Genomic DNA, 24,585 nt, shown 5'->3' with positions numbered 1-24,585 from the left:
ATTTGGCAAAAGACAAACATTATTCCTTTTCTTTGGTTTGGCATTTCCACAAAGTTTTAGAGTAGTTTTAAATTTTTTTAAAAGTCAAAAAACCATTACGGCCGCCTAGAAGAGATAATGGTTTTACTTCTAATCTTTTTATCATAAACAAAATAATCTACAATACAAAGTTTTTACTTATTCCTTTGGCATTTTCCTCAATGCCATTAAAATATTTTTAGGCATGTTTTTCTCACTTTAAGTAAGTGTTTTTTTTTTGAGTGCAGTGTTAAAAATATGCAGTTTACTACAGGTTTCAGAAAAAACGATGACAATTATATGTAAGGCTTTGGCTAGTAAGTAATAGACCCAAAGGTTTTGCATTTAGACACCTTGAATTTTAAGAATAAACATAGATTATTAAGTATAAGGTGTAATTAGTGCTATTATACTTACTGACTTTCGGACTGAATAAGGCCTAATTCATAATCAGGATGTAAATATTTTGAGCTTGTATCCTGTTTTTTCGTAGAACGCTTCTTTGGTTCCGGTAAGGGTTCTGGTGTTGGCTCTGGCGTGTATGAATTACCGGGGGGATAAACCATCCGAGATGGATGAGTATAGCAGCCACTTAGTCTTCTGCGTCGGAAGTAACGTTTACATTCTGCAATTCCGTTCCAATCTTTAAACTGATTATAATAGTTCCGTAGATTATCTGTAGTGATTTGATACTCATTTCCAGACGGTGATTTGTCTAAAGTAAAGAACCATGGATGTTTTAGAGCGTTCTTTGCGTCCATACGATCATCTGCTCTGTATGACAATAACCGAGAAATAAAGTCCTTGCCATCATCCGATATATTGCACCAGATAGAATCACTGAAATCCCAATGCCCCTCTCGAATTTTTGAAAGTGTTTCATAGTCATCAATACCCCTGAAAGGGTTCCGTCCACTAAGTAGTACATATGTTATTACACCCACAGACCACATGTCATGGGGAAATCCTACACCGTCTTTATTAACCACTTCAGGGGAAACATATTCAGGAATTCCGAAATCTAAAGTTGTTAGGGCGTGAGTATTTATTTTCCGAGAGAGGCCAAAGTCTGAGATTTTTAAATCATTACTTCCAACTACGAATACCAGCAAATCTTTTACCTGAAAAAAAAGGTGAATTAAAGGGTTGAAATGAGTGTAAAAAACTATTTGAGTGTAAAAAACTATAGTAAAGTATTGGGTAAAATATATAAATCAGAAACAGCTCCGTCCTCTTGGCACATACCAGAGGTTTTCTAGAACCCTGTTTAATTGCTTCTCGACATCTGACACTCTGCCGCCCCTAGCAGCTGAAGCCATAACACAAAAACAAAACTTGTTTAAAAAAAGTAGAATTTATATAGATCTTAAGTTTTTGATAAAAAAAAAGCTGTAAAACTCCGCTCAATATTCGGATTTTTATTAGGATATTATTATTGCTAGGTAGAAGAACTGATAGCTTTCTGATATTTCTCGAATTCCCAAAAACGAGAAAAAACTTCTGCGATTTATGATCAACGTTAAAATTTTTCGAATGTCGAAAAATTTAAAAATATAAAAACTGTTCTGAAATAGTTAGACAATATTTGAAGTTAATCTGAACGTAATGTTGCGTTATATATAAATATTATATTAATGTTTTTTTTGCCTGCTGAAGGTCCAAATTAAAACACAAACGTTTCGTCTTTTTGTCAATATATTTCGGTTACACTTCAGTAACCATCCTCAGGATACTACTAACAACATAAAAAACATAGCAATATAAAACAATGTACAACATAAAAATTTGTCAAGGCTCGAAATGAGCTTTAGGCTAGAACAATAATTTTTTGTAATGATTATTGTTTTTTTAAATTTTTCTATAATTGAAAAATTGTATTTTGTTTTTTGAATAGTAAGTAGAAAATTTTTCAGACAACCTGCCATAGCTGCGCAGATATATCCATTTCGAAAGCCTTCATCATCAGTACGCTTTAGGCACGCTGCGCTAATCATTTAGCTATACAGCGGCGGTTTATTTGACTGATAAATTGCTTCTTACCAATTATATTTATTCAGCATTGCGCCATCTGTTGCAAGACACTGATAATGTTGGATTTGTTTATTGTCAATTACTTTGTTTGACATTTCCCAAGTGCTCTTGGCTTATTAACAATTGTTTTTGTTTTACCGGCCTATCGATAAAGTATTCAAGGTTCCAAACGAGCCAGTATACAACGAATGCTACAAATATCTAGCGAAATATACCACAAAGAGATAAAAATAGAAATAAAAAGGCAATGATTTTCCGAAATCGGTTATAAATTCTATATTAAGGCGATCTTCAACAAAAACCCACCAAAATAGCTTAGGAAAAGCGAAAATATTCAAATCATTAACATATGTACCTGAATTGTCAGAACGTGTAGCGAGATCTGATTGTTATAATAAAGAAGAAGTGAGAATAGCTCATAAACCAATAAATACTTTAAAGAATATATTTAATAGAACTAAAAAAAGAATTCCAACACCCGAAAAATGTAACGTAGTTTACAAAATTCCATGTAACGGTAAAACGGATGAGCCATGTAATAGCATATATGTGGCTACAACAAAAGGAAAGTTAAAAACCAGACGGTCACAACACAAGTCTGACAAAAAGACCAAACCATCATGGTGGAAAAGGGCATAGATAATCTACGCAAGGCATGTCGGAAAGCATTCAATCTTGGTAAAGCCTCCAGGGAGGCTGAAAAATGGGATGCATACAAGATGATCCTAGGGGATTATAAGAAACTGCTAAGGTCGTCGAAGAGGATCTTCTAGCGGAAGTTTTGTGGCGAAATGGAGACGGTGTCTGAGGGATCTAGGCTCAGAAGGGTGCTCTCTGGTGCTCCAAAATGTGTCACGGGATGCCTGCAAGGATCTGATGGGACATGGACGTATTCGGCAGAGAGCATCCTTTGCCTGTTCCTGAGTACGCACTTTACGGGCGCTAGTGATGAAGTAATGAACTGGAGGGAGACTCACACTGATGAGCCGTATGAGGGGAAGTTCATTATTATGGGTAAAATTAAATGGGCTATAATAACATTGAAGCCGTTCAAAGCACCAGGGCCAGATGGATTGGCCCCGGTACAATTCCAGCAAACAATCGAGCTGAGTTCTTTGTGGTTGTATAACATCTTCAAAAGAGTATGTGTTCTTAACTATATTCCACGGGGTTTGAACGATTCAAGGGTCACCTTTATACCAAAAGCTGGAAGGATTGGCCACGCGACCACAAAAGACTTCATACCGATATGTCTGACATCCCTTCAGCGGAAGACACTAGAGAGGTTAATGGACTCCGCATTAAGGGAGTCCTTGAAGGGAAAGCTATCGACATCCCAGCATGCGCATATGAAATGAAGTCCACGGAGATGGCCTTGCATGCAGTTTTCTCCCAGAACGAGAAATCCTTGGCGTTGAAGGAATTCACATTCAAAGCTTTCCTCGATATTGAGGGAGCTTTCAACAACGTTACGCCCTCTGCGATAACTGATGCACTAATCGGCTTGGGGCCGATTCGGGCTATTGAAACTTGTTCAGCAGTTACTGTTGCGAAGAAAGATTCATGCAGACCTCGCTGGTTCAACGGTGGTCAAATACATACGAGATACACCCCGCAGGGGAGGGGGGAAGGTGGTACTTTCTCCACTTCTATGGGTTGCCACACTTAATGACCTCTTGGTTCTTCTTGAGAAAGACGGATGCAGCATGGCAATCGCATATGCAGATGACCTTGCGCTGTTAGGAGTAAAGGTCTATCGGTCAGTTCAGCCAAAACTGGACTGGTTCTGTTGACCAGGAAATATAAGATACCTGCGCTGCAGCTGCCGGTGCTAGCGGGTATGACCCTGACGCTAAGGGACTCTTCCAAATGCCTAGGAGTAATTTTGCATAGGAAACTATCCTGGAAGGAAAACGCTCAGGAGCGAGTGAAAAAAAGCAACGGTGGTACTGTACAGCTGCAGGGGAGCTGTTGCGCGAAAATGGGGATTATCACCGGATACTACCCTGTGGCTCTACACTGCTGTGGTTAGACCAATTCTTTTATACGGGGCAGTGGTCTGGTACACGAGCTTATATACTAAATCAAACCTACGGGTATTCCAGATGGTAAAAGAAGTGCTCTAATCTGCGTACAGGTGCCCTGCGCACCACCCCTGCGGAGGCGCTGAATACTATTTTTAATGTGTTGCCAATAGATTTAATGGCCAAGCAATGTGCGGCCTTTTCTGCTCTGCGGCTGCGAGAGTTATCCGGATGGAGAGACAATGTGGATGCCCATGCAGCCATCATTAATTTAATTTAATTTAATTTATTTGGATTAAAGTCGACACAGACATAATGCGGTCGACTACTAAGATATATAAAATGTAAAATTAACGTTACAATTAAAAATAATTAAATTCAACCATACATATGAAAGGAAGTACAAAATATCAGGCTAGACGTGACAGTATTGAATTATGTAACTCGGAAAACGAACATTCAAAACTGATGCAGTTATACAAGTTGTAGTGCGAACACCGGCTTCGCAGTGGATTATTTTTGGCAAAGTTTTGCCGGCAAAATGGTAAATAAAAAGGCACAAAGTGCCTGGACGTTCTACCAGGAACAGCAAAATTTAGTCGACTAACAAGATCAGATGAGTCGATCTCGCCCTTAATGAGCTTGTGAATGAATATTACCCCGAGTAAAGTTCTTCGAATTTCTAAAGTTAGCAGATTTATAAGGAGAAGCCTATTTCTATATGGTGGCAAATGCACACTAGAATTCCAGTTAAGACCACGTAGTGCAAATATAATGAATTACTTCTGTACTGACTCAATACGCTTTATAAAGTTTTGATACCCTGGGCACCAGACACACGAACAATACTCTAAAATTGGTCGTACCAACGATGTGTAGAGGGTTTTAGTCAGATACGGATCATTAAACTCCTTAGCCCATGGCTTCACAAAACCGAGTATACCCGTTGTTTTGCTTACCATTGATGAAATATGCGTATTAAAAGTCACTTTAGGATAAAAAAAAACGCCTAGATCACTTACGACAGATATACGCTCCAAAGGCGTGCTGTTTAACGTATACGATGTCAAACTTGGCTTCATTCGGTGAAATGTCATTAGTTTGCACTTCGAGCAATTCAAAACTAGTAAATTTGCAGTACACCAGCATTGAAATGAGTCCAAGTCTGCCTGAAGAATCTCCACACGGGAAGACTCCGAAAGCAAGTATGAGTAACAAAGTTTAACATCATCCGCATATATAAGAGTTCGGGAATGTATGAGAGTTTGTGGTAAGTCATTTATAAACAAGGTAAAAAGTAACGGACCCAAATGACTACCCTGAGGCACACCAGACGTTACATCAAACAACCTAGAAAGACTGTTTTTAAACAAAACTTGTTGAGTCCGATTCGCGAGATAGCTTTCGAGCCATGCAAGTAAATGCTTCAGAAATCCAAGTAAATCAAGTTTGTAAACTAAAAACTCATGATTGACAGAGTCAAACGCTTTACTGAAATCGGTACAAATCTCATCCGTTTGCCTATTGTTTAAAAATCCATCCATTACAAAAAAAGTAGACTCTAGCAAGTTGGTAGTAGTTGATCTACGCGGCACAAACCATGCTGGCAGGGCGATAATATGGAGCTACACATGTGTTGAAGTTGACATGTAATTATTCGCTCAAATGTTTTGGGAATAGCTGAAAGCTTAGCTATACCTCTGTAGTTCTCAATACTAGACCTACTACCTTTTTTGTGCAAAGGTATAATAAATGATTTCTTCCAAATCAATGGAAAAGTGGCAGATTCCACAGATAATTGGAATAATTTATGTATCGGCTCAGATAAGTTAACTGCACAGTATTTGAGTACACAACTAGGAACACCATCTGGACCCGGAGAAAAAATCGGTTTCAAACCGAGAAGGTTGTGAAGAACAGTATTCTTATCAATTACTGCATTAGGAATGCAATTAAAACTTTCCAATTTGTAGGAGTGTTGACCGAGTTGAAAACGTTTAGATGAGTAGCTGGACTTGAAGAATTCTGCAAATAATTCCGCAATATCATTATCAGAACTAGCATTCTTGCAACCAAAAGAAAAGGTAGCTGGAAAACCAGATGTTTTCCTCTTGGAATTAACAAAACTGTAAAATATTTTCGGATTGTTGAAAAATTGAAATTTACAACTGCTTAAGTACAACTTATAACATTGTTGGTTTAGACAATGAAAGTTGCTACGAGCAACCGAATTTTTAGAAAAATCGGCAGAAGATCCTGATCTCTTGAAACGTTTGTAAAGCCTAGATTTAACATTATTGAGTCTTATAAGTTGTCTTATGAACCAAGGTGGTTTACTTGTTCCAGCACTAACACATCGAAGGGGAACACAGCTTTCAAAGAAGCCATCAAGAATACCGTAAAATAATGAAGTCGCTGAGTCGACGTCATTACTCGAATAAAGATCAGACCAGTCATGAGTAGCAAATAAAAAAACATCTTGAGCGGGACCGAGATTTTAATTTTGTAAAGCACAGCTCCTTAGGAGGCTGAAAAATATCAATTGCTATTTCAAGCGTAGGATGTAAGGGATCTTCTGGAAAAGATAAAGGAGAAATAAGATTGAGAGCAATACCCACTGAGTCATCCACAAATACCAGATCAAGAATCTTGTTTTTACAATTTAAAATATTATTGATCTGTACGAGAGATGTATCTAAAATATTCTTAACGGAATCATGCTGACAGGTGGGAGACAAAGTGTTTGAGTCGCTCAAGCTAATCCAATTTACCGATGGTAAGTTGAAATCACCAAGAACGACTAAGCGATCGTTGTCTCGCAACTGAGAGTACAAGTTTCGAATAGCTAAATTATGGCAATTGTAAACATACATATCCGACCGGGGCGGAATATATGAGCAACAAATATATAAGCTAAAACATCGCAGTGAAATCTTTACTGCTAAAAACTCAATATCAAATGCGTTGTCCGACAACAGCAACTCGGATGAAAGACTTGAGTGCACAGCAATAAGAACACCGCCTGCTCTAGATATACGATCACGCCGGTAAACGACGAAGTTACTTGAAAAAAGCTCAGCGTTAAAATTGGCAGGTTTTAACCAGGTCTCGGTGAAAGCAACAACCTGCGCTGTAAAAGCGAAACTGTTAAGAAAAAAGGTATTTAATTTCGATCGTAAACCACGAACATTTTGGTAATGAACGACTATAGAGAGTGAGTCGGTGACTGCTTTTTTGCTGTACCCGCGGTGAAGGCCATAGAGTTTTTTGGCACTATAATGGTATTTTTCTTGTACAAATGCGCCACAGAATGCTCCTGCCAAAAAGAACTGTCAAGAACACTATCAACATAAAGTTGTGGCACAGTTATTTTAAAAGATGAAATTTCCCTTTCATATTTAAAGTTAAATTTGAAAACTTCTACACTAGAATTATTAATATTAAGTTTAGAGCATATATCATTTGAAATATCGTCGACAGTCAATGAAGCATGCAACCGAGGAACAAAAATTGCTCTGCGAGGCGGAACGGCAGTCACCTCCCTAGGACCAACAGGTTGCACCACGGAAACTATCGAAGCAGAAATAGATGTTGATGTAGATGCAGAAGTTGACGTAGATGCAGCTGACGAACCCACTGTGGTCGACTTCTTACGACGTTTGCTTACACCTGTACGTTTGCCTTTATTACCCTCATCAACATACTGTGACTCAACACAGTATCTGGATTCGCCTTCGTCGGACTATTGTGCTCCGACTGTATTTTTCAATATGAAGTACGAGGTTTTTATCCTGGATAGGGATTATTGGTTGAAGGATCCGGACCTGAGAGATAGGCTGCAGATGTATACTGACGGCTCAAAGCTGGACTATAAGGTGTGTAGCGGTGTCTTTGCACCTCAATCAGGGTGGATTCTATCATTTAGCCTACCCGATCATGGCAGCGTCTTTCAGGCGGAGGTGGCTGCTATAAACGAGGCCGCTGATCACCTGGGGAAGGCTGATCACGGCTATAACCAAATTTGTATTTGCTCTGACAGCCAGGCTGCACTAAAACACTTGGATCGGTCACATGTAAGTCCAGGACAGTAGAGAAGTACCGCAAATATCTTAACGAGATCGCTGAGGAAACTTCCCTCAGTCTGGTAAGGGTGCCTGGACACTCGAATATACCGGGCAATGAGATGGCTGACGAACTTGCAAGAGGGGGCACATCCGTTCCGTTTTCGTCGTACGGGAAGGGATTGAGCATGCCGCTCGCTACCTGTAATCTTATTGTGAAAGGAATTTTCCTTAGGGAAGCGGGTGTGAGATGGAGCAATCTTGAATCCTGCTACCACTCCAAGCTTGTGTTGCCTGAATGGGACGCGAGAAGCACAAAAAGTCTCCTCCTTCTTGGTAGGGGGGCATATCTCTGGTGGTTGGACTTATAATCGGCAACGCACAACGGCTGAGTGCTCCCTATACTGATTACTGCAGGAGCTGCAAAGACGATGAGGAGATAGAAACAGTCAAACATTTTCTGTGCGATTGTCCCGCGCTTTGGCACAAGAGGAAGAAATCTCTGGGATCTCCCTTCTTTGACGACCTTTGTGATCTGGCTAAATTGGAACCAAAGAAACTCCTGATGTTTGCTGTATTGAGCTGTTGGCTTGAGCAGGGCAGAGATCCACGTGGTATCACAAAGGGCCTTTTTGGGTCTAAGTGCACTGGTGCTTGCACCGGTGGCCACTCTAACCTAACCTAACCTAAGCGATAGCTATAGACATATTAGATGGATCGGATATTTATCATGTATGTGATTTTTTGTTTACAATTTTTATGTTGTACATTGTTTTATATTGTTATGTTTTTTATGTTGTTAATAGTGTCCTGAGGATGGTTACCAAAGTGTAACCGAAATATATTGACAAAAAAGACGAAACGTTTGTGTTTTAATTTCGACCTTGAGCCGGCAAAAAACATGGATTACACTAAGGTCGCTAAATCATCAAGAATATAAATATTCTAAATATTGATTTTTAAGAGAGAATTTTGTGATGTTCACTATTTTAAATGTAACAGAACTGCTAAAAGCTGTGTTGTTGCTTGTTGTTAGATATCAATTAATTTTTAATGTTTGGTTTCTTTTATGATATGTTTAGATAAATCGGACTGCTAAACGAAGATGGAAAATATAAACACGGAAGCGCGTAGGATAACAAGAAAAAAATTATGTTCTTATTGGAAATATCCAAATGGAAAGTAAAGTAAGTGCTCTAAAATCACAAAAAAAAAAAGACTGTTGTTGTGGGAATATTTTCAATGGCTCTTAAGTTCCTGAAAAGGAGAAAAAAGTTCTGCAAAATGACGATCAAATGACTTTTGTTCTGAGAGGCATTTCATTAGGTCTGAGACCGTATCGTGTTATACGATCTGGGATCGAAATCGTATTAGGGAAATACCTGATATGGAGGCTACCAGTACTCATTAGGTCCTTAACTTATTATCATTTTCACGAATCTTTTGACAGTTTGATATATATTGTTTGAGTGAAATTAGTTTTCATGTTGAAGCTAATTAACATAATAGAGATTTGGCATCACCATGTGGTATAGACTAAATTATCTGCATTCTATACTGTGTCTATTTTTCTTTTTCTTCTTCCGGTGAATTATAATAAAGGAGAACACATTGAATTTAGACTCTGCGTATCACTGCGACTTACAGCACGCTTAACTGCGCGTAGGAAGTGCACATAAAGTCGCAACCGTAAAATTAAGTCTCTAAGTATAATTCATAAAGCAGAATCGTAAGTTGACCTTTTTTCCTACAGTACATATGTATTCATTTTGAGCTTCGCACGTTGGCGCACATCATTTGTCTTACGCAACACTCGAGAGCTTCTGAAAGCTTATACCGTTTAACCAAAAATTATCGAAAATAAAGATGTTGCAGGGACGAAAAATCGTGTGAAGCAAGCTTCATAAAATTCTAGAGGTCACATTCACCACTTACCACAGCAGAATTTGTTAAACTACCACTGTCTGTATTTGTTATTTAACAATTATTTGTACACTTTTTATTCAGGTAATGTGTTCAGAATTTTAACTTTTACTTTCTAAAACTCCAATCAGTGTATTTGTGCGCTTAAATTATGTTAAAAATTGTGTTAAAATTTGGTGTGGTGAAAGTGACCTACTAGAATTTTGTGAAGCTCCGCTGCTTTCCACCGAAGTTTGCGCCTGCAACATCTTTATTTTCGATAGTATTTGGTTTAACTGCGCACGCGCTAAAAATAAAGTGTCATACACATAGAAAAAGCTCACTTCTTCGCAAGAAAAAAAAAAACAATCGCTACAAACATAGAAAAAATAGAAAACTAATAGAAGTATGCAGAAATATACCACAGTTGTACGACTGACAGGCAACGAAAAGTAAAACAGAAGAAGCAAAGATAATTACAAAGACATCATAGCAAACACAAAGTGAAGGTGAAAATATAGAAATAAAATACAAGAAAAATACGAAAAATTTGGAGAAAAACTATGCAAATGAAGAGTGAAAAAAACGAGGAACCAAAACAAAACAGTCAACCAGAAGAAGCAAATCGTGAACAAATCGAATCTCAGCAAATATCAGTGTCAAATTCAACGCCGGTGCAGAAATCCAAAATGAGTCTTTACGACGGTGAAAATTGAACTACTTTGCAAAGGTAACTTTGGCACCTGGAAAATACAGGTACAGGCCATCTTGACAAAAAATTGTGCGTGAAAGAATGTGAATGGTGGTAGCTGCGCCAAACCAGCGACACCACCCGAAGCAGTTAGTGAATTGGAAGACAACGATGCCAAAGCAAAGTCTGACTTGGTGCTATCATTGAGCCAATCCGAATTGCAGCAAATAAAGCAATGTCGCACATCAAAAGACTTTTGGGACAAACTGCATTCTGTGTAGCAATCGCGCGGGCCAGCGCGAAAAGCTATGTTACTGGTGAAGGTGCGTGGATCGATTCCAAGATTAAAATACGATGGAAATTTTATGAACTAACCTTTATTGAATTCACTGATAGACCGGAAACTCTATCTGCTTTCTATTCCTAGTTGTTGACATTTTTATATAACGTGTTTAACTTGACAAATAAAGAGTTACCAGATTAGCTCTAACATCCCCCCCCCCCCCCCCCACTTAAATTTGAGTATACCCCTAAATTTACTCCTAATGCTTGGAGCAAACTTAACTGGCTGTTTATGTGTGGGCTCAGATCTTCGGAGTCCAGCGGATTGGTTATCCGTCGAACCAGAGGGAACATCTCTCGGTGGTGATATATAAACAATTTCCTTAATTTCTCTTTTGCCGTTTAATGCGTCAGTATCTACTTCGATGTCATCTGGATTCAAATATTCGGTCGAATGTTTGGATTTATCAAAACGCATTTGGCTTTGATGACGTTTGAAAACGCCTTTAGATGTTTCAACTGAGTATATTTTACTACCCAAAAGTTTAACGATTTTTCCCCGAATCCACCGTTGAGAGCTGGAATAGTTACCTTTTCGCCTACTTTAAATTTTGCTTTAGTTTCGCTCTTTTTATTTTTGCCCGGAAATAACGCTGCCAATATGATCCTCGGTTGACGACCATGCAAAAGCTCTGCCGGCGACTTGGCTGAAAGCGGATTAGGCGTTGCTCGATATGTAGCCAAATATTTGTACAAGGCACGTTCAGTATGATGCTCCTCTCTCATTATCTTCATAAATTCAAGTCCGTTTGAAGGCGGATGAAAGAGCGGTTGTGAGATGCTTTACAGCGTTACGTTCACACAATTTTTTGAATTCATGCGATGTGAACTGAGTGCCATTATTTACGATGGTTACAGGCAGCCCTTCCACGGAAAATATGCGCTGAAGTGCCGCGATAGTTGTCATTGTTGTTGCTGCAGACAACTCTATTGTATATGGAAATCTTGAATATGCATCTACTACAATTAGCCACATACGGTTAACAAAAGGACCAGCGAAATCTAAATGTATTCTTTCCCAATGACCCGTCGGTTCAGGCCAGGGTGAAAATTATTGTTTCGGTGAGGCTGGCAGATACGACAAATTGCATGTACGTTTTCGATCTCTTTCTCAATACCAGGGAACCAAACATATCGTCTAGCCAACTGTTTCATGCGTTCCTTACCCCAGTGCCCTTCATGAAGAAGTCTAAGTACCGTAGGTTGCAGCTCGTTGGGGATCACGACCGTCGTGTGATAAGTTTGCAAGAGTATAATGCCAATCTGCAACGATAAGCAGATTAAAAATTGATTTAATATTACCTGTTGTTGCCAAACGCGCTGGCCATCCCGTTTCAATGTATTTTGAAACAAGTTGTAAAACGTCATCATTTCGTGTAGACTCGGCGATCATTTCAGCCCCTAGCGGAAACTGCTGAATTGCAGTGCTGTAGACAGATTCGACAACTAACATTTTCTTTTCCGAATTGGCAAAAGTGGGATCTAAACCAGACGGAAATCTAGATAGAACATCGGCATTTTCGTTCTCCGCTGACTTTTTATATCTTATCTTGTAATCGTATGCTTGCAGTAGTATTGCCGAACGTTGTAAACGGTGCAATGTCATAATAGGAAGTCATTTCTCAGGATAAAATAACGTTGTTAACACCTGGTGATCAGTCACCAGCTCGAAGTGACGCCCATACAAATATTGGTGGAATTTCGTAACCATTTATGATTGCTAGTGCTTACTTTTCGATTTGCGAATATCTGACTTGACTGTTATTCATTGGTTTTGATGCGTGCGCAATGGGTTTCTCGGAGCCATCTTCATATCGATGGGAAACAACAGCGCCAATGCCATACTGTGAGGCATCAACAGCAAGAACCAGCGGATAAGTATCATTGTAATGCACGAGCTGAGTAGCTTTAATCACTGCAACTTTGAAGATTAAGAAAGGCGGATTCCTGACGTTTAGTCCACTTAAATTCGACGTTGTTTGTTGTTGTTGTAGCAATGCTGGCCCCACCTTAAAGCCGCGGCCGATCACCAATTGTCATCAATATCCTCTAACGGGAGTCCAAGGAAACTTGCCGTTTCAACAGGGGTGGACCATAAGGAAAGGGGTGTTAGAGGCGTTGGTTCCACATTACAATTAAAGAGATGGTTGGTGTAATGTGGGACACATTGCAAGCGGGGCATATATTTTGTATGTCGGGGTTGATTCTGGATAGGTAAGAGTTTAACCTGTTACAGTATCCAGAACGAAGTTGAGCAAGAGTGACACGCGTTTCCCTGGGGAGTATGCGTTCCTCTTCCGCGAGTTTTGGACAATGTTCTTTAAGTACTGGATTCACCGGGCAATTCCCGGCATAAAGGTCCGACGCCTGTTTATGGAGTTCACCAAGGACCTGCTTGTGTTTTTTCACTTCATACGGCTGGGTTCTCAGGTGCTGTATTTCCCCAAAATGCTTACAGAGATGACTCCTTAAGCCCCTAGGCGGTGCTGGTTCATCAATCAGATGTATGTTGGGATGCCCAGGTATTCAACAGGAACTGTTTGCTCAGCATCTCATTTCTCTCCCTGATGGGGAGTATTATCGCCTCATTATGCAGATGATGTTCTGGGGACATAAGAAGACAGCCGGTGGCGATTCTGAGAGCAGTATTTTGGCAGGCCTGTAGTTTCTTCCAGTGGGTAGTTTTTAGGCTTGGCGAACATATGGGTACACGCGTAGCACGTAATCGGCTGGCTAATTGCTTTGTATGTAGTCATGAGCGTTTCTTTATCTTTTCCCCAGGTACTGCCAGCGAGGGATTTGAGGATTTTGTTACGGCTCTGAATTCTCGGAACAATTGCGGCTGCGTGCTCACCAAAATGTAGATCCTGATCAAACGTCACACCCAAGATTTTGGGGTGTAGGACAGCCGGTAGACTAGTGCCATCGACGTGGATTTTCAAAATGGTCGACATTTGGGACGTCCATGTTGTAAATAAGGTCGCGGAAGATTTTGTCGGTGATAATGCCAGGTTTCGCGAGGCGAAAAAACTGAAGAGGTCAGGGAGGTAGCCGTTTATTTTATTGCATAGCGCATCGATCTTTGGGCCTGGGCCTGTGGCCATTATTGTGCAGCCATCGGCGTAGGAAACGATTGTGACTCCTTCCGGTGGTGAAGGTAGCTTAGATATGTAGAAATTAAACAAAAGTGGGGATAGTACACCACCCTGTGGCACCCCTTGTTTAATTCTCCTTGGTTTTGATGTTTCGTTTCTAAATTGCACCTGCCGACCACCCAGATAATTTGCGGTCCACGTTTTAAGACATGGGGGAAGGGTAGACCCTTCCAGGTCTTGCAGTAACGAGCCATGGTTGACCGTATCAAAAGCTTTTGCTACGAGTACTGTTCTATGGTGTGGGTATTGATTTAAACCGCAATTTATCTGGGTGCTAATGGCATTTAGCGCGGTGGTAGTGCTATGGAGTTTTCTGAAGCCATGCTGATGGGGGGCTAGCTGCAAATTTGCTTGGAAATAAGGGAGCAAAATGGCTTCAAGCGTCTTTGCCACTGGCGATAGGAAAGATATCGGACGATACGACTCACCTATGTTACCTGGTCTCCCAGGCTTTAGTAACGGGACTACCTTGGCCATTTTCCATTTCTCGGGTATGACAAAGGTGGAAAGAGACAGGTTGAAGACATGCGCTAAATATTTGAAACCCTCTTTCCCTAGACTTTTAAGCATCGGCATCGCTATGCCGTCTGGGCCCACTGCTTTGGATGGTTTAGCACGATCAATGGCGTCCTCAACCTCTTTAGCGGTGATGGTGATTGGTGACGCGTTGAATTTGTTTTTATGTGCGTGTCTATTGGCTCTCCGTCTATCTTTGTCGACCGTAGGATGCATTATATATTGTCGGCAGAAAGCGTTCGCACATTTTTTCGCATCCGACAGCACTTTGTCGCCAAAGGCGATGGAAACTTTGTCTTTGTGCTTAGTCGGATTCGATAGGGACTTTACGGTAGACCAAAGTTTACCCACACCGGTAGAGAGGTTACAACCTCTTAGGTGCTCCTCCCATTTCGCCCGCTTGTGTTCATCCACAAGCAATCTGATGCGTTGGTTTATATCCCCTATTTGGGGGTCGCCTGGATCAAGCTGTCTTATAAGGCCACGTCCTCTCGCTAAGTTTGCGGCCTCCGCCGGGAAGTGGGCCGGATTTCGGGAATTCTCCCGGCGGGAATGAAACGTGCCGAGGCGGATTCAACGACCTTAGGGAAGGCACGCTCCCCTTGGCGGGCATCAGTCGGGATAGGGAGGGCAGCAAAGCGGTTGTGTGTAAAGGATTTATATTCTTCCCACTTTCTTTTTTTGAAGTTTATGAAAGTGCGTTTTTCAGTGATGATGAAGTCGGCGGTACGCTCGAGCGAAATAAGTATGGGCAGGTGGTCGGATGCCAATGTTACCATCGGCTGCCAGTTGACGCAGTTTACCAGTTCTGCGCTCACGATTGAGATATCTGGCGAGCTGTGACACCTTCCTACCACACGTGTGGCGGCGTCTCCTTTTATTGTGCAGAACGTCGTTTCTTCTATTTGATCCGCCAACATCTCACCCCTACTTTCCGCCCGCAAATTTGAATGCCATAGATCATGATGGGCATTGCAATCGCCTAAGATAATGCGATTGTTGCCAGTGAGTAAGGCCCTGATATTAGGGCGGTATCCACTGGGGCAACAGGTGGCAGGAGGGATGTAGATGTTGATGATTTCTAGGTTTAAATCGCCTGACCGGACAGATAGGCCTTGACGTTCTAAGACATTGTCCCTGCGGCCGATGCCAGGATCAAATATATAATATTGCACAGAGTGATGTATGATAAACGCGAGGCCGCCTCCATTTCCGCTCTCGCGGTCTTTCCTGTGGACACTATACCCAGAGCAGGTCTGCAATGCATATCTTGCTGTGAGTTTAGTCTCTTGAATCGCAGCAATGCGGATGTTGTACCGCTTCATGAAATCGACTATCTCCGTAATCTTCCCAGTTAGTTCATTACAGTTTAACTGCAGAATTCTGAAGTGCATAAGGGGAGACGCCGCCACTCTGGGGGTAAGTGACGGGTGACTACGCCTGGGTTGTGGAAGGCCAGGACGCAATTGCTGTTGTGGCCCTGGGACTGGGCGTCCTTGGGCAAGCATTGGGGTACCCGGATGATTTGGGTTTGCGACCTGGCAACATGGCGCGATGAAACCCGTCGGGGGGTTGCCGTCGCGGAGACCAGAACATCTAGGAAAGTGGCACCACCCAAGGCAGGAGCTGCATTCGGCGGATGTCGCAAACCTATATATTCTGTGCTGGCAGACGGTGCAAACGGAGGTAGGGACTAAGAGTCTGTTCCCTGACCTGCACGATTGCTGCCGGAAAAGAGGGGGGAGAATACGGAGGCAGGGGCTGATGCTCAGCATTGCTACCAACTCTACTACGAAGGTAGTAGTTATGAGTGGTATCAGCTGTTTGAGTTGTTGGCGCCGTGGGGCGCGAGCAGCAGTGGGTACTTGTTGTGGCTTGCTGAGCAGCGGGGCTGCTGGAAGGTAGTGGGGGGGGGGGGGGGGGGGCGCTTAGGCGTAGACTACGGGACGCCCTTGAGCGTGAACAGCAAGGAGCCACAAAAGATTTATAAAAGTTCCGTGGACTTCGGGTTTTGGGGTTAAGCCCAGAACAACCAGTCCGATGCAACCATCCCTTGCACGAGACACACTGAACAGAGTATGACCGTCCTAAAAAGATTCTTTTCCGGAAGATGCAGCAAAACCATTTCTCAGGACCGGGGTCAGGAGACGGACCCGGATTGGATTCGATGCCTTCCCTGAGTAAGAGAGTATGGAGCAGTCCTGCTGCAAGGAGCTGCTGGGAGGATGACAATTTGTGGGAGGCACGAAACAAATAAAATGGGGTCACACTGAAATGACAGTCCTTGGTCGGGAAAAATCTCGAGTCGCTCCGGTCTTAGAACCTACTGCCTTGGGAAGGGACGTTGTTTCGCTTCAACTCATTTAGTGGTGCAACGACAACTGCAAAATTTTTAATAAACTTGTTGTAGTAATTTAATCTGCTAATAAAGGCTTCTAATTGTTCAATATTCTTTGGCTTTGGCATGTCCTTAATAGCATTGACTCGTTTTTCTGTAGGCATAATGCCATTCGCGTCGATTTTATGTCCGACGTACTCGATACTTCATTCTGCGAAGTAACAATTCACCGACCTACATTTTAACCCGTGCAGTTGAAGCCGCTTTAAAATTTTATGAACATTGTCTATATGATCCGCATTGTTTGCTCCGGTGACGATGATATCGTCTAAATATACAGCGCTATGAGGTACTACCGCTATGAGCCGTTGAAACATACCTGGTGCGCTTGCGATGCCAAAAGGTACACGCTCATATTTATACAACCCGAAGGGTGTGTTGATAACCATAAACTTGTCGACTTTTCTGATAACTTTATCTACAAATATGCGTCGCTCAAATCGATTTTTGTAAAATATTTTCCGTCTTGTAGTCTCCGGAACAAATCTTCAATTCTTGGGATTGGGTAACGATCAACTTCTATTTGCGCACTGACACCGACCTTGAAATCTGCGCATATACGCAATCGCCCATTTGGTTTTTTTATACACACTATAGGTACTGCCCACTCGCTTGCCACAATTGGTTTAAGTACACATATTTTTACGAGACGATTTAGTTCGCTACGAATTTCTTCAGTTTGCGCAAAGGGAATATTGGTTTGAGAAATTTCGGTATTGCTTTGGGTTTCAGCGCGATATTTGCTTCGAATGTTTTACATATGCCGAGACCGCTTGCCGATGTTTGTAGGCGCTTTCTGAGTCGACTACCGCTAGTGATAACTTTTTCGATACTTCCCCGCACTGAACATCTACATTAATAATACCTTTCATTTTCAACGTTCCACCCCCGTACGTTTTGAAAACTTTGCTTGTTTGTTCACAAGCTGAAATTCCTAATCGGGAATATGAAGAAGGCCCAATTAGCGTGCGGGTTGCGCCTGTGTCCATTAGAAATTCGAATATTTCACCATTAATTTTAATATTTACTAAAACTTTCGCTGCGCCTGCTTTTATTACCGCACAATGATATGACTTATTATTTTCAATGCTTGTTGAAGCTCATTCTACAGAACTTATGTTCTCAAATGATGAAATATAAATGCTTTCGTTGTTTGCTGCTTGTTTAGATTTATGTTCGCCCGTTGATTTTTGTGTTGACTTTTGACAAACAGCTGATAGATGTCTAATGTTGCCGCACTCTCGGCACTTGGTTTTATTTAGGAAATGAAAACACTCTGATCGCTGATGTGAGATGCCACATTTTGCGCATGATTTAAGAATTGTTTGATATTTGGGTTTACTTTTTGAGCGATTACTAATACGCCGACGATTATATTGTGTAGTTGTACGAACGACGTTGACGCTCGCATTATTACCTGCCTCTACTTTAAGCTCTGCAACCCATTCTTTATGGACTTGATTTGGCTTCATTCGAATAGAATAGAACTTGAAATGCGCTGCTTGAATGTGTTGTTTTTCGACAAAGTGATTGGCTAACTTATCAGCCAGTTCACTGAAAGGCTTTCCGCTTAGATCGTTGTCACATAGCTTTTGGAGCAACTCAAAGGTTTCTGCGCCTATCCAGGACAGGAGGTACGCTCTCTTAACCCTTTCGCGATAATGTTGCCATATGGCAACAGTAAATTTTGAAAAGCCGTCAACAGTCTCCTGTAAAAATTATCAACTTTTTTCTTACATATTTTCAAAAAGTGAAGTTTAGTGATTAAATTGAAATAAAATAAATTATAATCGCCCATTAAATATCGATAATATAACATTTTTAAAGAAAGCCAGAAGCTTTACTCTGAAATTTGTGTTTTGCATTTTTACATATTTGAGGTATTTTGGGCAAATCTTTTCAACAATTTTTGAATAAAGTATGTTGAAAAATGTCCAGTCTGTCGTTTGGCATATAAATATTTTTTCGCTCGAAGCTTTAAAAGTCGTGCAAATTTTTAAAACCAAGCTTGTTGCCATATGGTAACAAATTTCTCGTAAGGTGTTAGCTTGTATTAGATTGCAGGGGAAATTTATTTGCGATTGAAACTGGTAGCATAGAGACGTGTTCTTGTTTGCGGAATAATATTCTCAAATATGGCAAGAAAAATAAGCGACAGAGTTATAGAAAAGATTTTGGAAAATTTCGAGCACTCAGATCTGCCAGATTTTGAAGATTTCGAATCGGGAGAAATATTAGAGGATTTATTTGAGGCATTTGATAATAATGAAACTTTCATGATGGAGGAGATTTCTCGTCAAGGTCCGTATGATATAAGTATTACAAATATCAACGAAGAATGTAATGACGAACTAGCTCAGAAGCTTGTGCTTCGGACTATCATCCAAAACAAGTTAATGACTTTCGATGGTAAAAGACTTCGTGGGCTCCTCCTCAAGCTGTGTTTCCTGAGTCTTATTCAAGTAACCATGTCAAACTTCCAGTACAGTACTTTTTTGGGTACTACACTGTAGATCTTTTTGAAGAAGTATTGCAGGCGACAAACCAAGCCTCTCTTTTAAAAGGCGGTCGATCATTTAACTTAGGAAAGAAGGAAGAATTTTCTAAGTTTCTTGGTTTGGAGGTTATGATTGGTACAATTCGTTATCCCAGATTGTACCGGACACCACCCACAGATATTCCGGCATTTCCTCAAAATATGACAGAGGAAATAGGTGTAGTAAAGCGCCTTTGAAGTCTTGAAAGGAACTGAAAAAGGAAGGTATAAGTAGTTTGATTACCGCATCGAAAAGGAGAACAATCTTTATGTCATAAGATGGCTTGATGGAAGTATTGTCCGATTGATTTCATCAATATATGGCGTAGAGCCGCTTAAAAATGTGCAAAGATTTGTCTTAAAAAAAAGGCGAAAGTTGAAATAGCTCAGCCAAACATTGTGGGTGTGTAAAACAAGAACATGGTAGGAGTTGATAAAGTAGACTTTCATTGTATTGGATATCGATACTTTATTGACCTGGCAACTCATGGCTGAAGTACAGGAAGGATCATGGGGGTAATAATAAAAGCGAAAAGCAGAAACACATGGATCTGCTTCAGTTCCGCAACGACATTGCTGATGGACTGCTAGCGCAGGCAAATAAGGACGTATGTTCTCGCAAGCGTGGACAGCCAAAAGAGTCTTTGAATGAAAACATCGACAAACCATCAACTTCTCGTAAGAGATATGAAACAGCACCATCAGTTTCTATCCGCTATGAAGGAAATCTGCATTAGGTGGAGAACACTGAGAAAAAAACAGATGCAAATTAAAAGGATGTTCAGGATTTTCCATATACAAATATTTTAAGTGTTCCGTTCACCTATGCCTACCTAACGGGGATCGGGATTGATTTAAGGACTATCACTGCAGCGACTAAGTTCTTGGTAAGGTACTTCATTCCTTTGTATTATTTTAAGTAATTTATATAGCTCTAGTTTTCTGTATTACTTTTGGTGCTAAGATTTTTTGTTTTTAATTTATACATATGTATATGATTTGTAAAAAAAATAAAATTTTGATATCAAACCAGTCCAATTTTCACATTCATTCTGCACCAGATGTCGCAGTGTTGTGAATATCAATTGGCAAGAACCAGAATAGAAGTAGGATTAAAGACGACAAACGAAAAACCGCTGTGATGGCTGAATGGTTATAGCAGCGGCGCCTAAACGTTGCCGATGAAGGAATTTAGCAGTTCCCGAAATGGATCTATGCAACGAGCTTTGGCAGTTGTCTAAAATTTTTTCTTTCTTCTATTCTAATTTAATAATTTTTTCAATTAAGAAAAAATTTATCATAACAATAATAATGATAAAATAATTATTGTTAGGCCTGGAGGTCGATTCGAACCCGCGATCTTACAAATCAGTAGGCCGATATAACCACAAAAATTGTTAATACATCCCAGAGCACGGGAAAAAAGTGTCAATAAAATATGACACTATGTCAGCATTGCCATTAAACAAGTCCAATTTTGACATTCATTCTGCAACAGATGTCGCAGTGTTGTGAATATCAATTGGCAAGAACCAGAATAGAAGTAGGATTAAAGCTGGAGTCATTGGTGCCGTATGTCGTATCGCTGCATCCGTATCCCTATCAGTAATCAGCTGTTTATCGTTACGACGGTAAACCAAAACCCAATCAGTTATTTGAGAAGGTGTTACTCACCGTTTTCCTGGTAGGGTTGACTGGGGAACGGCTTCCCTTTTGTGATGCGGATGCACTGGCTGAGCACGGCAGTAATAGTGCCTTGGCGGCGGTGATGTTCTGGTATTTGCGGTAAACTCGTGTTTCCTTTAGTTGATGGGGTCATACACTGGTTCACCGTCGGTCTGTAGGCAAGACCAATAGATCCAAGCCACGGAAATTATGCCCGAGAATGTTGGGGAAGATGGCTGTAGGGCGCACCCTTTGGCTTTTCGCGTACGGTGCAGAGGTGAATATTAAGAACAAAACTTGTAGTTATTGGGCCAACGAATTGTTGGATTATTATTAATGTAATTTTATATCACCGTCTACAATACTTGGTGCTTCATAAAAATAAACTTCAATTTAACTTAGCTTCACTTGTAATCACACGCGTTTACTTGCGATGTTTATAATAATACTAAGAAACTCAGGAAAAGCCAGAATGGTTTATGTTTGTATAATAAAACCGAAACCTTGCCACAACTATAGCGAACTTGTGCAGAATATCACAAAATTTAGCAAACGTTAATTTTTTCAGAGAAGGCACAAGTGGTTGATTTGCACAAAAGCAAAATATAAAAGCGAAAGCCAATCAAACCGTATAAAACTTTTGTTCGCACGATAGCACAAATTATAACCTTTTAATAAGATTTTTGATTTCCCAAACTAACTTTGGCAAACTGGATATATTTTATTTTTATATATAAAATTTTCGCGAAAGGAAAATGTAGTTAAAAAAACTGTTCTGCATTGGGAAAAAATGACAATAACAATAATTTTTCTTCAATAACCAAAAAGTGGTGGTTTTTTGACAGATTGGCGATCATGCCATATCGCCATCCTGCATTTGCGGCGAATTAAATTTGGTGGATTTTCGCGCTGGAGGCTGCCAAACGTCCATTAGGATTCCCACTAGGGAATTCAAGGGTAGATACCATGCATTGATTCTAGGAATATTTCAATATAAATTACAATTCAATAGATCGAATACAATACAAACTATGGGTTGTAAATAAATTTAGAGATATACGTATGTACAAGGAGGAGAGGGGACGGGTGGCAGCCTACGCCGCGTAAACATCCTGGCCCGCCTAGGCGTACTAAGCGCCTAAAGTGTGTTGCAGCTCGGTCAGAGCTCGAACTGCTTCCTTGATTAGGAGTTTGCCCACTTTGGTTTTGTACGTGGCGGTGCGTAAACCGGTAGCGGTGCACCGGATGGTGCGGTCTGACACGGTCGGTGGGCGCTGGTTACGCCGGGAACGGGGTGTGGGCGATGCTGCTGCCGGTTGTTGTTGGTGAGTGCTGCGTTTTGTTGGTTCGCGGCGGCGCGATTGACGATGATGGCGCCCCGGCTGCGGGGGTTGGCGACTCCCGGTTTCGCGGTGGAGTAGTGTGTGGTGATGGAGCCCACATACGTGACAGCGCTCGCGGGACGTACACACGCTCGTGTGATGGGACAATGCCAGGCAGTTGGTGCAGTATTTGTGCGCCCTGGCAATCATGGCGCGTTGTTGGGGTTCCATGGCCGTAAACAGGGGGCAAGTCGAGGGCGCGTGGTGCCGCATACACAAACGGCATCGTCGATAGTCGGCGACGGCATCGGCATTTCGTGGTGGGATCGTTGGCCTTGTCACTTGCGATGCCAAGGAACGGCGCGGTGTGGGAACCGGGGGGCGTTGGCGATCCATCTGAGGAAGATAGGATAAATACGTGTTAGTCACTCATGATGTTGGGAGGAGAGTGTGGGTAGGGGTGATGATTATTGGTGTGAACCTTGCGATAGCACCGGGGGTTGGACTGTATAACGTTCTGGTGATGCTGCCGAGCCCTGAGGGCCTGATTCAGGTTCAGAGGTCGGTAGAAAACACAATTTGGTGATGGGCCTGGTGAGTACGCCATTCTGGGTGCGTATGTCGACTACTCGAATATGGCCGTCCCGTCCGATATGGGTGTCTTCCACGCGTCCTAGGCGCCATTCGGTCGGGGGTAGGTTGTCTTCCTTAATGACGACTAGATCGCCGATTTTAGGGGGAGGTTGAGCGGTTTGCCATCGATAACGCTTATGTAACTCCATGAGATAGTCATTCTTCCAGCGTTTGCTGAATTGATGATGTAAAACTTTCAACCGGTCCCAACGGTTGATCATAGAGAGGTGTTCATAGTTCGGTTCGGGGATGGCGAGGAGGGGTGCGCCTCGGAGAAAGTGGCCAGGTGTGAGGGCGGTGAGATCCGCTGGGTTCTGGGAAAGCGGGGAGATAGGGCGAGAATTGAGAACGGCCTCGATACGAATTAATAGGGTTGAGAATTCTTCAAAGGTGAAGCTGTGTGTTCCGGCAACCTTTTTAAAATGTGTTTTAAAGCTTTTGACGGCAGATTCCCATAATCCGCCCATGTGTGGTGCGCCGGGGGGTATAAATTTCCAATCGATGCCTTGTGGCGCATACTTTTGGACAATATCTGTCGCGACTTCGTTGAGGAAGGCGACGAACTCTACTTCGGTAGCTCGCTTAGCACCAATGAATGTTGTGCCGTTGTCGCTCATCATTTGCTTCGGGTACCCTCGACGCCCTACAAACCGGGCGAAGGCAGCGAGAAAAGCCTTACTAGTGAGATCCGAACACAATTCCAGGTGGATCGCCTTGGTAGTGAAGCAAACGAAAACGGCCACATAACCTTTTACGAGGGTTGGAGATCGGAGCATCGAAGCTTTGATGTGAAACGGGCCGGCGAAGTCTACGCCAGTAGTAGTGAAGGGGGGCGCGAAAGTGCATCGTTGGGGGGGTAAAGCTGCCATTATTTGGGATTGCGTTTGTCGCTTATGAATGGTGCAGACTTTACATTGGAATATACATTTTTTCAGTTGAGGTTTGAGTCGGGGGGTATAGAATTCCTGCCTCATAGCTTGTTGCAGGAGGCGGAGGTCCGCATGGAGGAAGCTCTCGTGTAGAAACCTTATATAAAGGGTAGTAAATCTAGCCTTTTCGGGGAGAATGATAGGATGACACTCATTGTAGGTCATGTCGGCGTTTACTAATCTTCCGTTGGCCCGGAGAATCCCGTTTGTATCCAGGAAGGGGTCAAGTGCCAGTAGGGGACTTCGCTTTCCGATTGGTTTTGCATTTTCGAGGGAGGCTCTTTCGGAAGCGAAGAATCTCGACTGAGTCAAGTTCAGCAAACGGTTTTTCGCGCGCATGACGTCGGCGTAAGAGAGGGCGG

General features: G+C 41.8%; 1 protein-coding gene across 11 annotated transcripts in view; it reads right to left on the bottom strand.

Annotated features, from left to right (window-relative positions):
* The window catches only part of Obsc (Obscurin), a 2,548,720-nt gene that overhangs the window by 202,074 nt on the left and 2,322,061 nt on the right, over positions 1-24,585 (bottom strand). For all 11 annotated transcript variants that reach the window (XM_067772951.1, XM_067772955.1, XM_067772952.1 and 8 more), the window contains one exon: positions 436-1,139. In XM_067772951.1, coding sequence (XP_067629052.1) covers positions 436-1,139 — 704 coding nt within the window. The remainder of the gene's footprint in view (positions 1-435; positions 1,140-24,585) is intronic.

The sequence above is a fragment of the Eurosta solidaginis genome, chromosome 3 (assembly GCF_040869045.1).
Source record: "Eurosta solidaginis isolate ZX-2024a chromosome 3, ASM4086904v1, whole genome shotgun sequence".
NCBI classification, from domain to species: domain Eukaryota; kingdom Metazoa; phylum Arthropoda; class Insecta; order Diptera; family Tephritidae; genus Eurosta; species Eurosta solidaginis.
The sequence above is the reverse complement of the archived record's forward strand: the minus strand, read 5'-3'. Positions and strand labels throughout refer to the sequence as shown.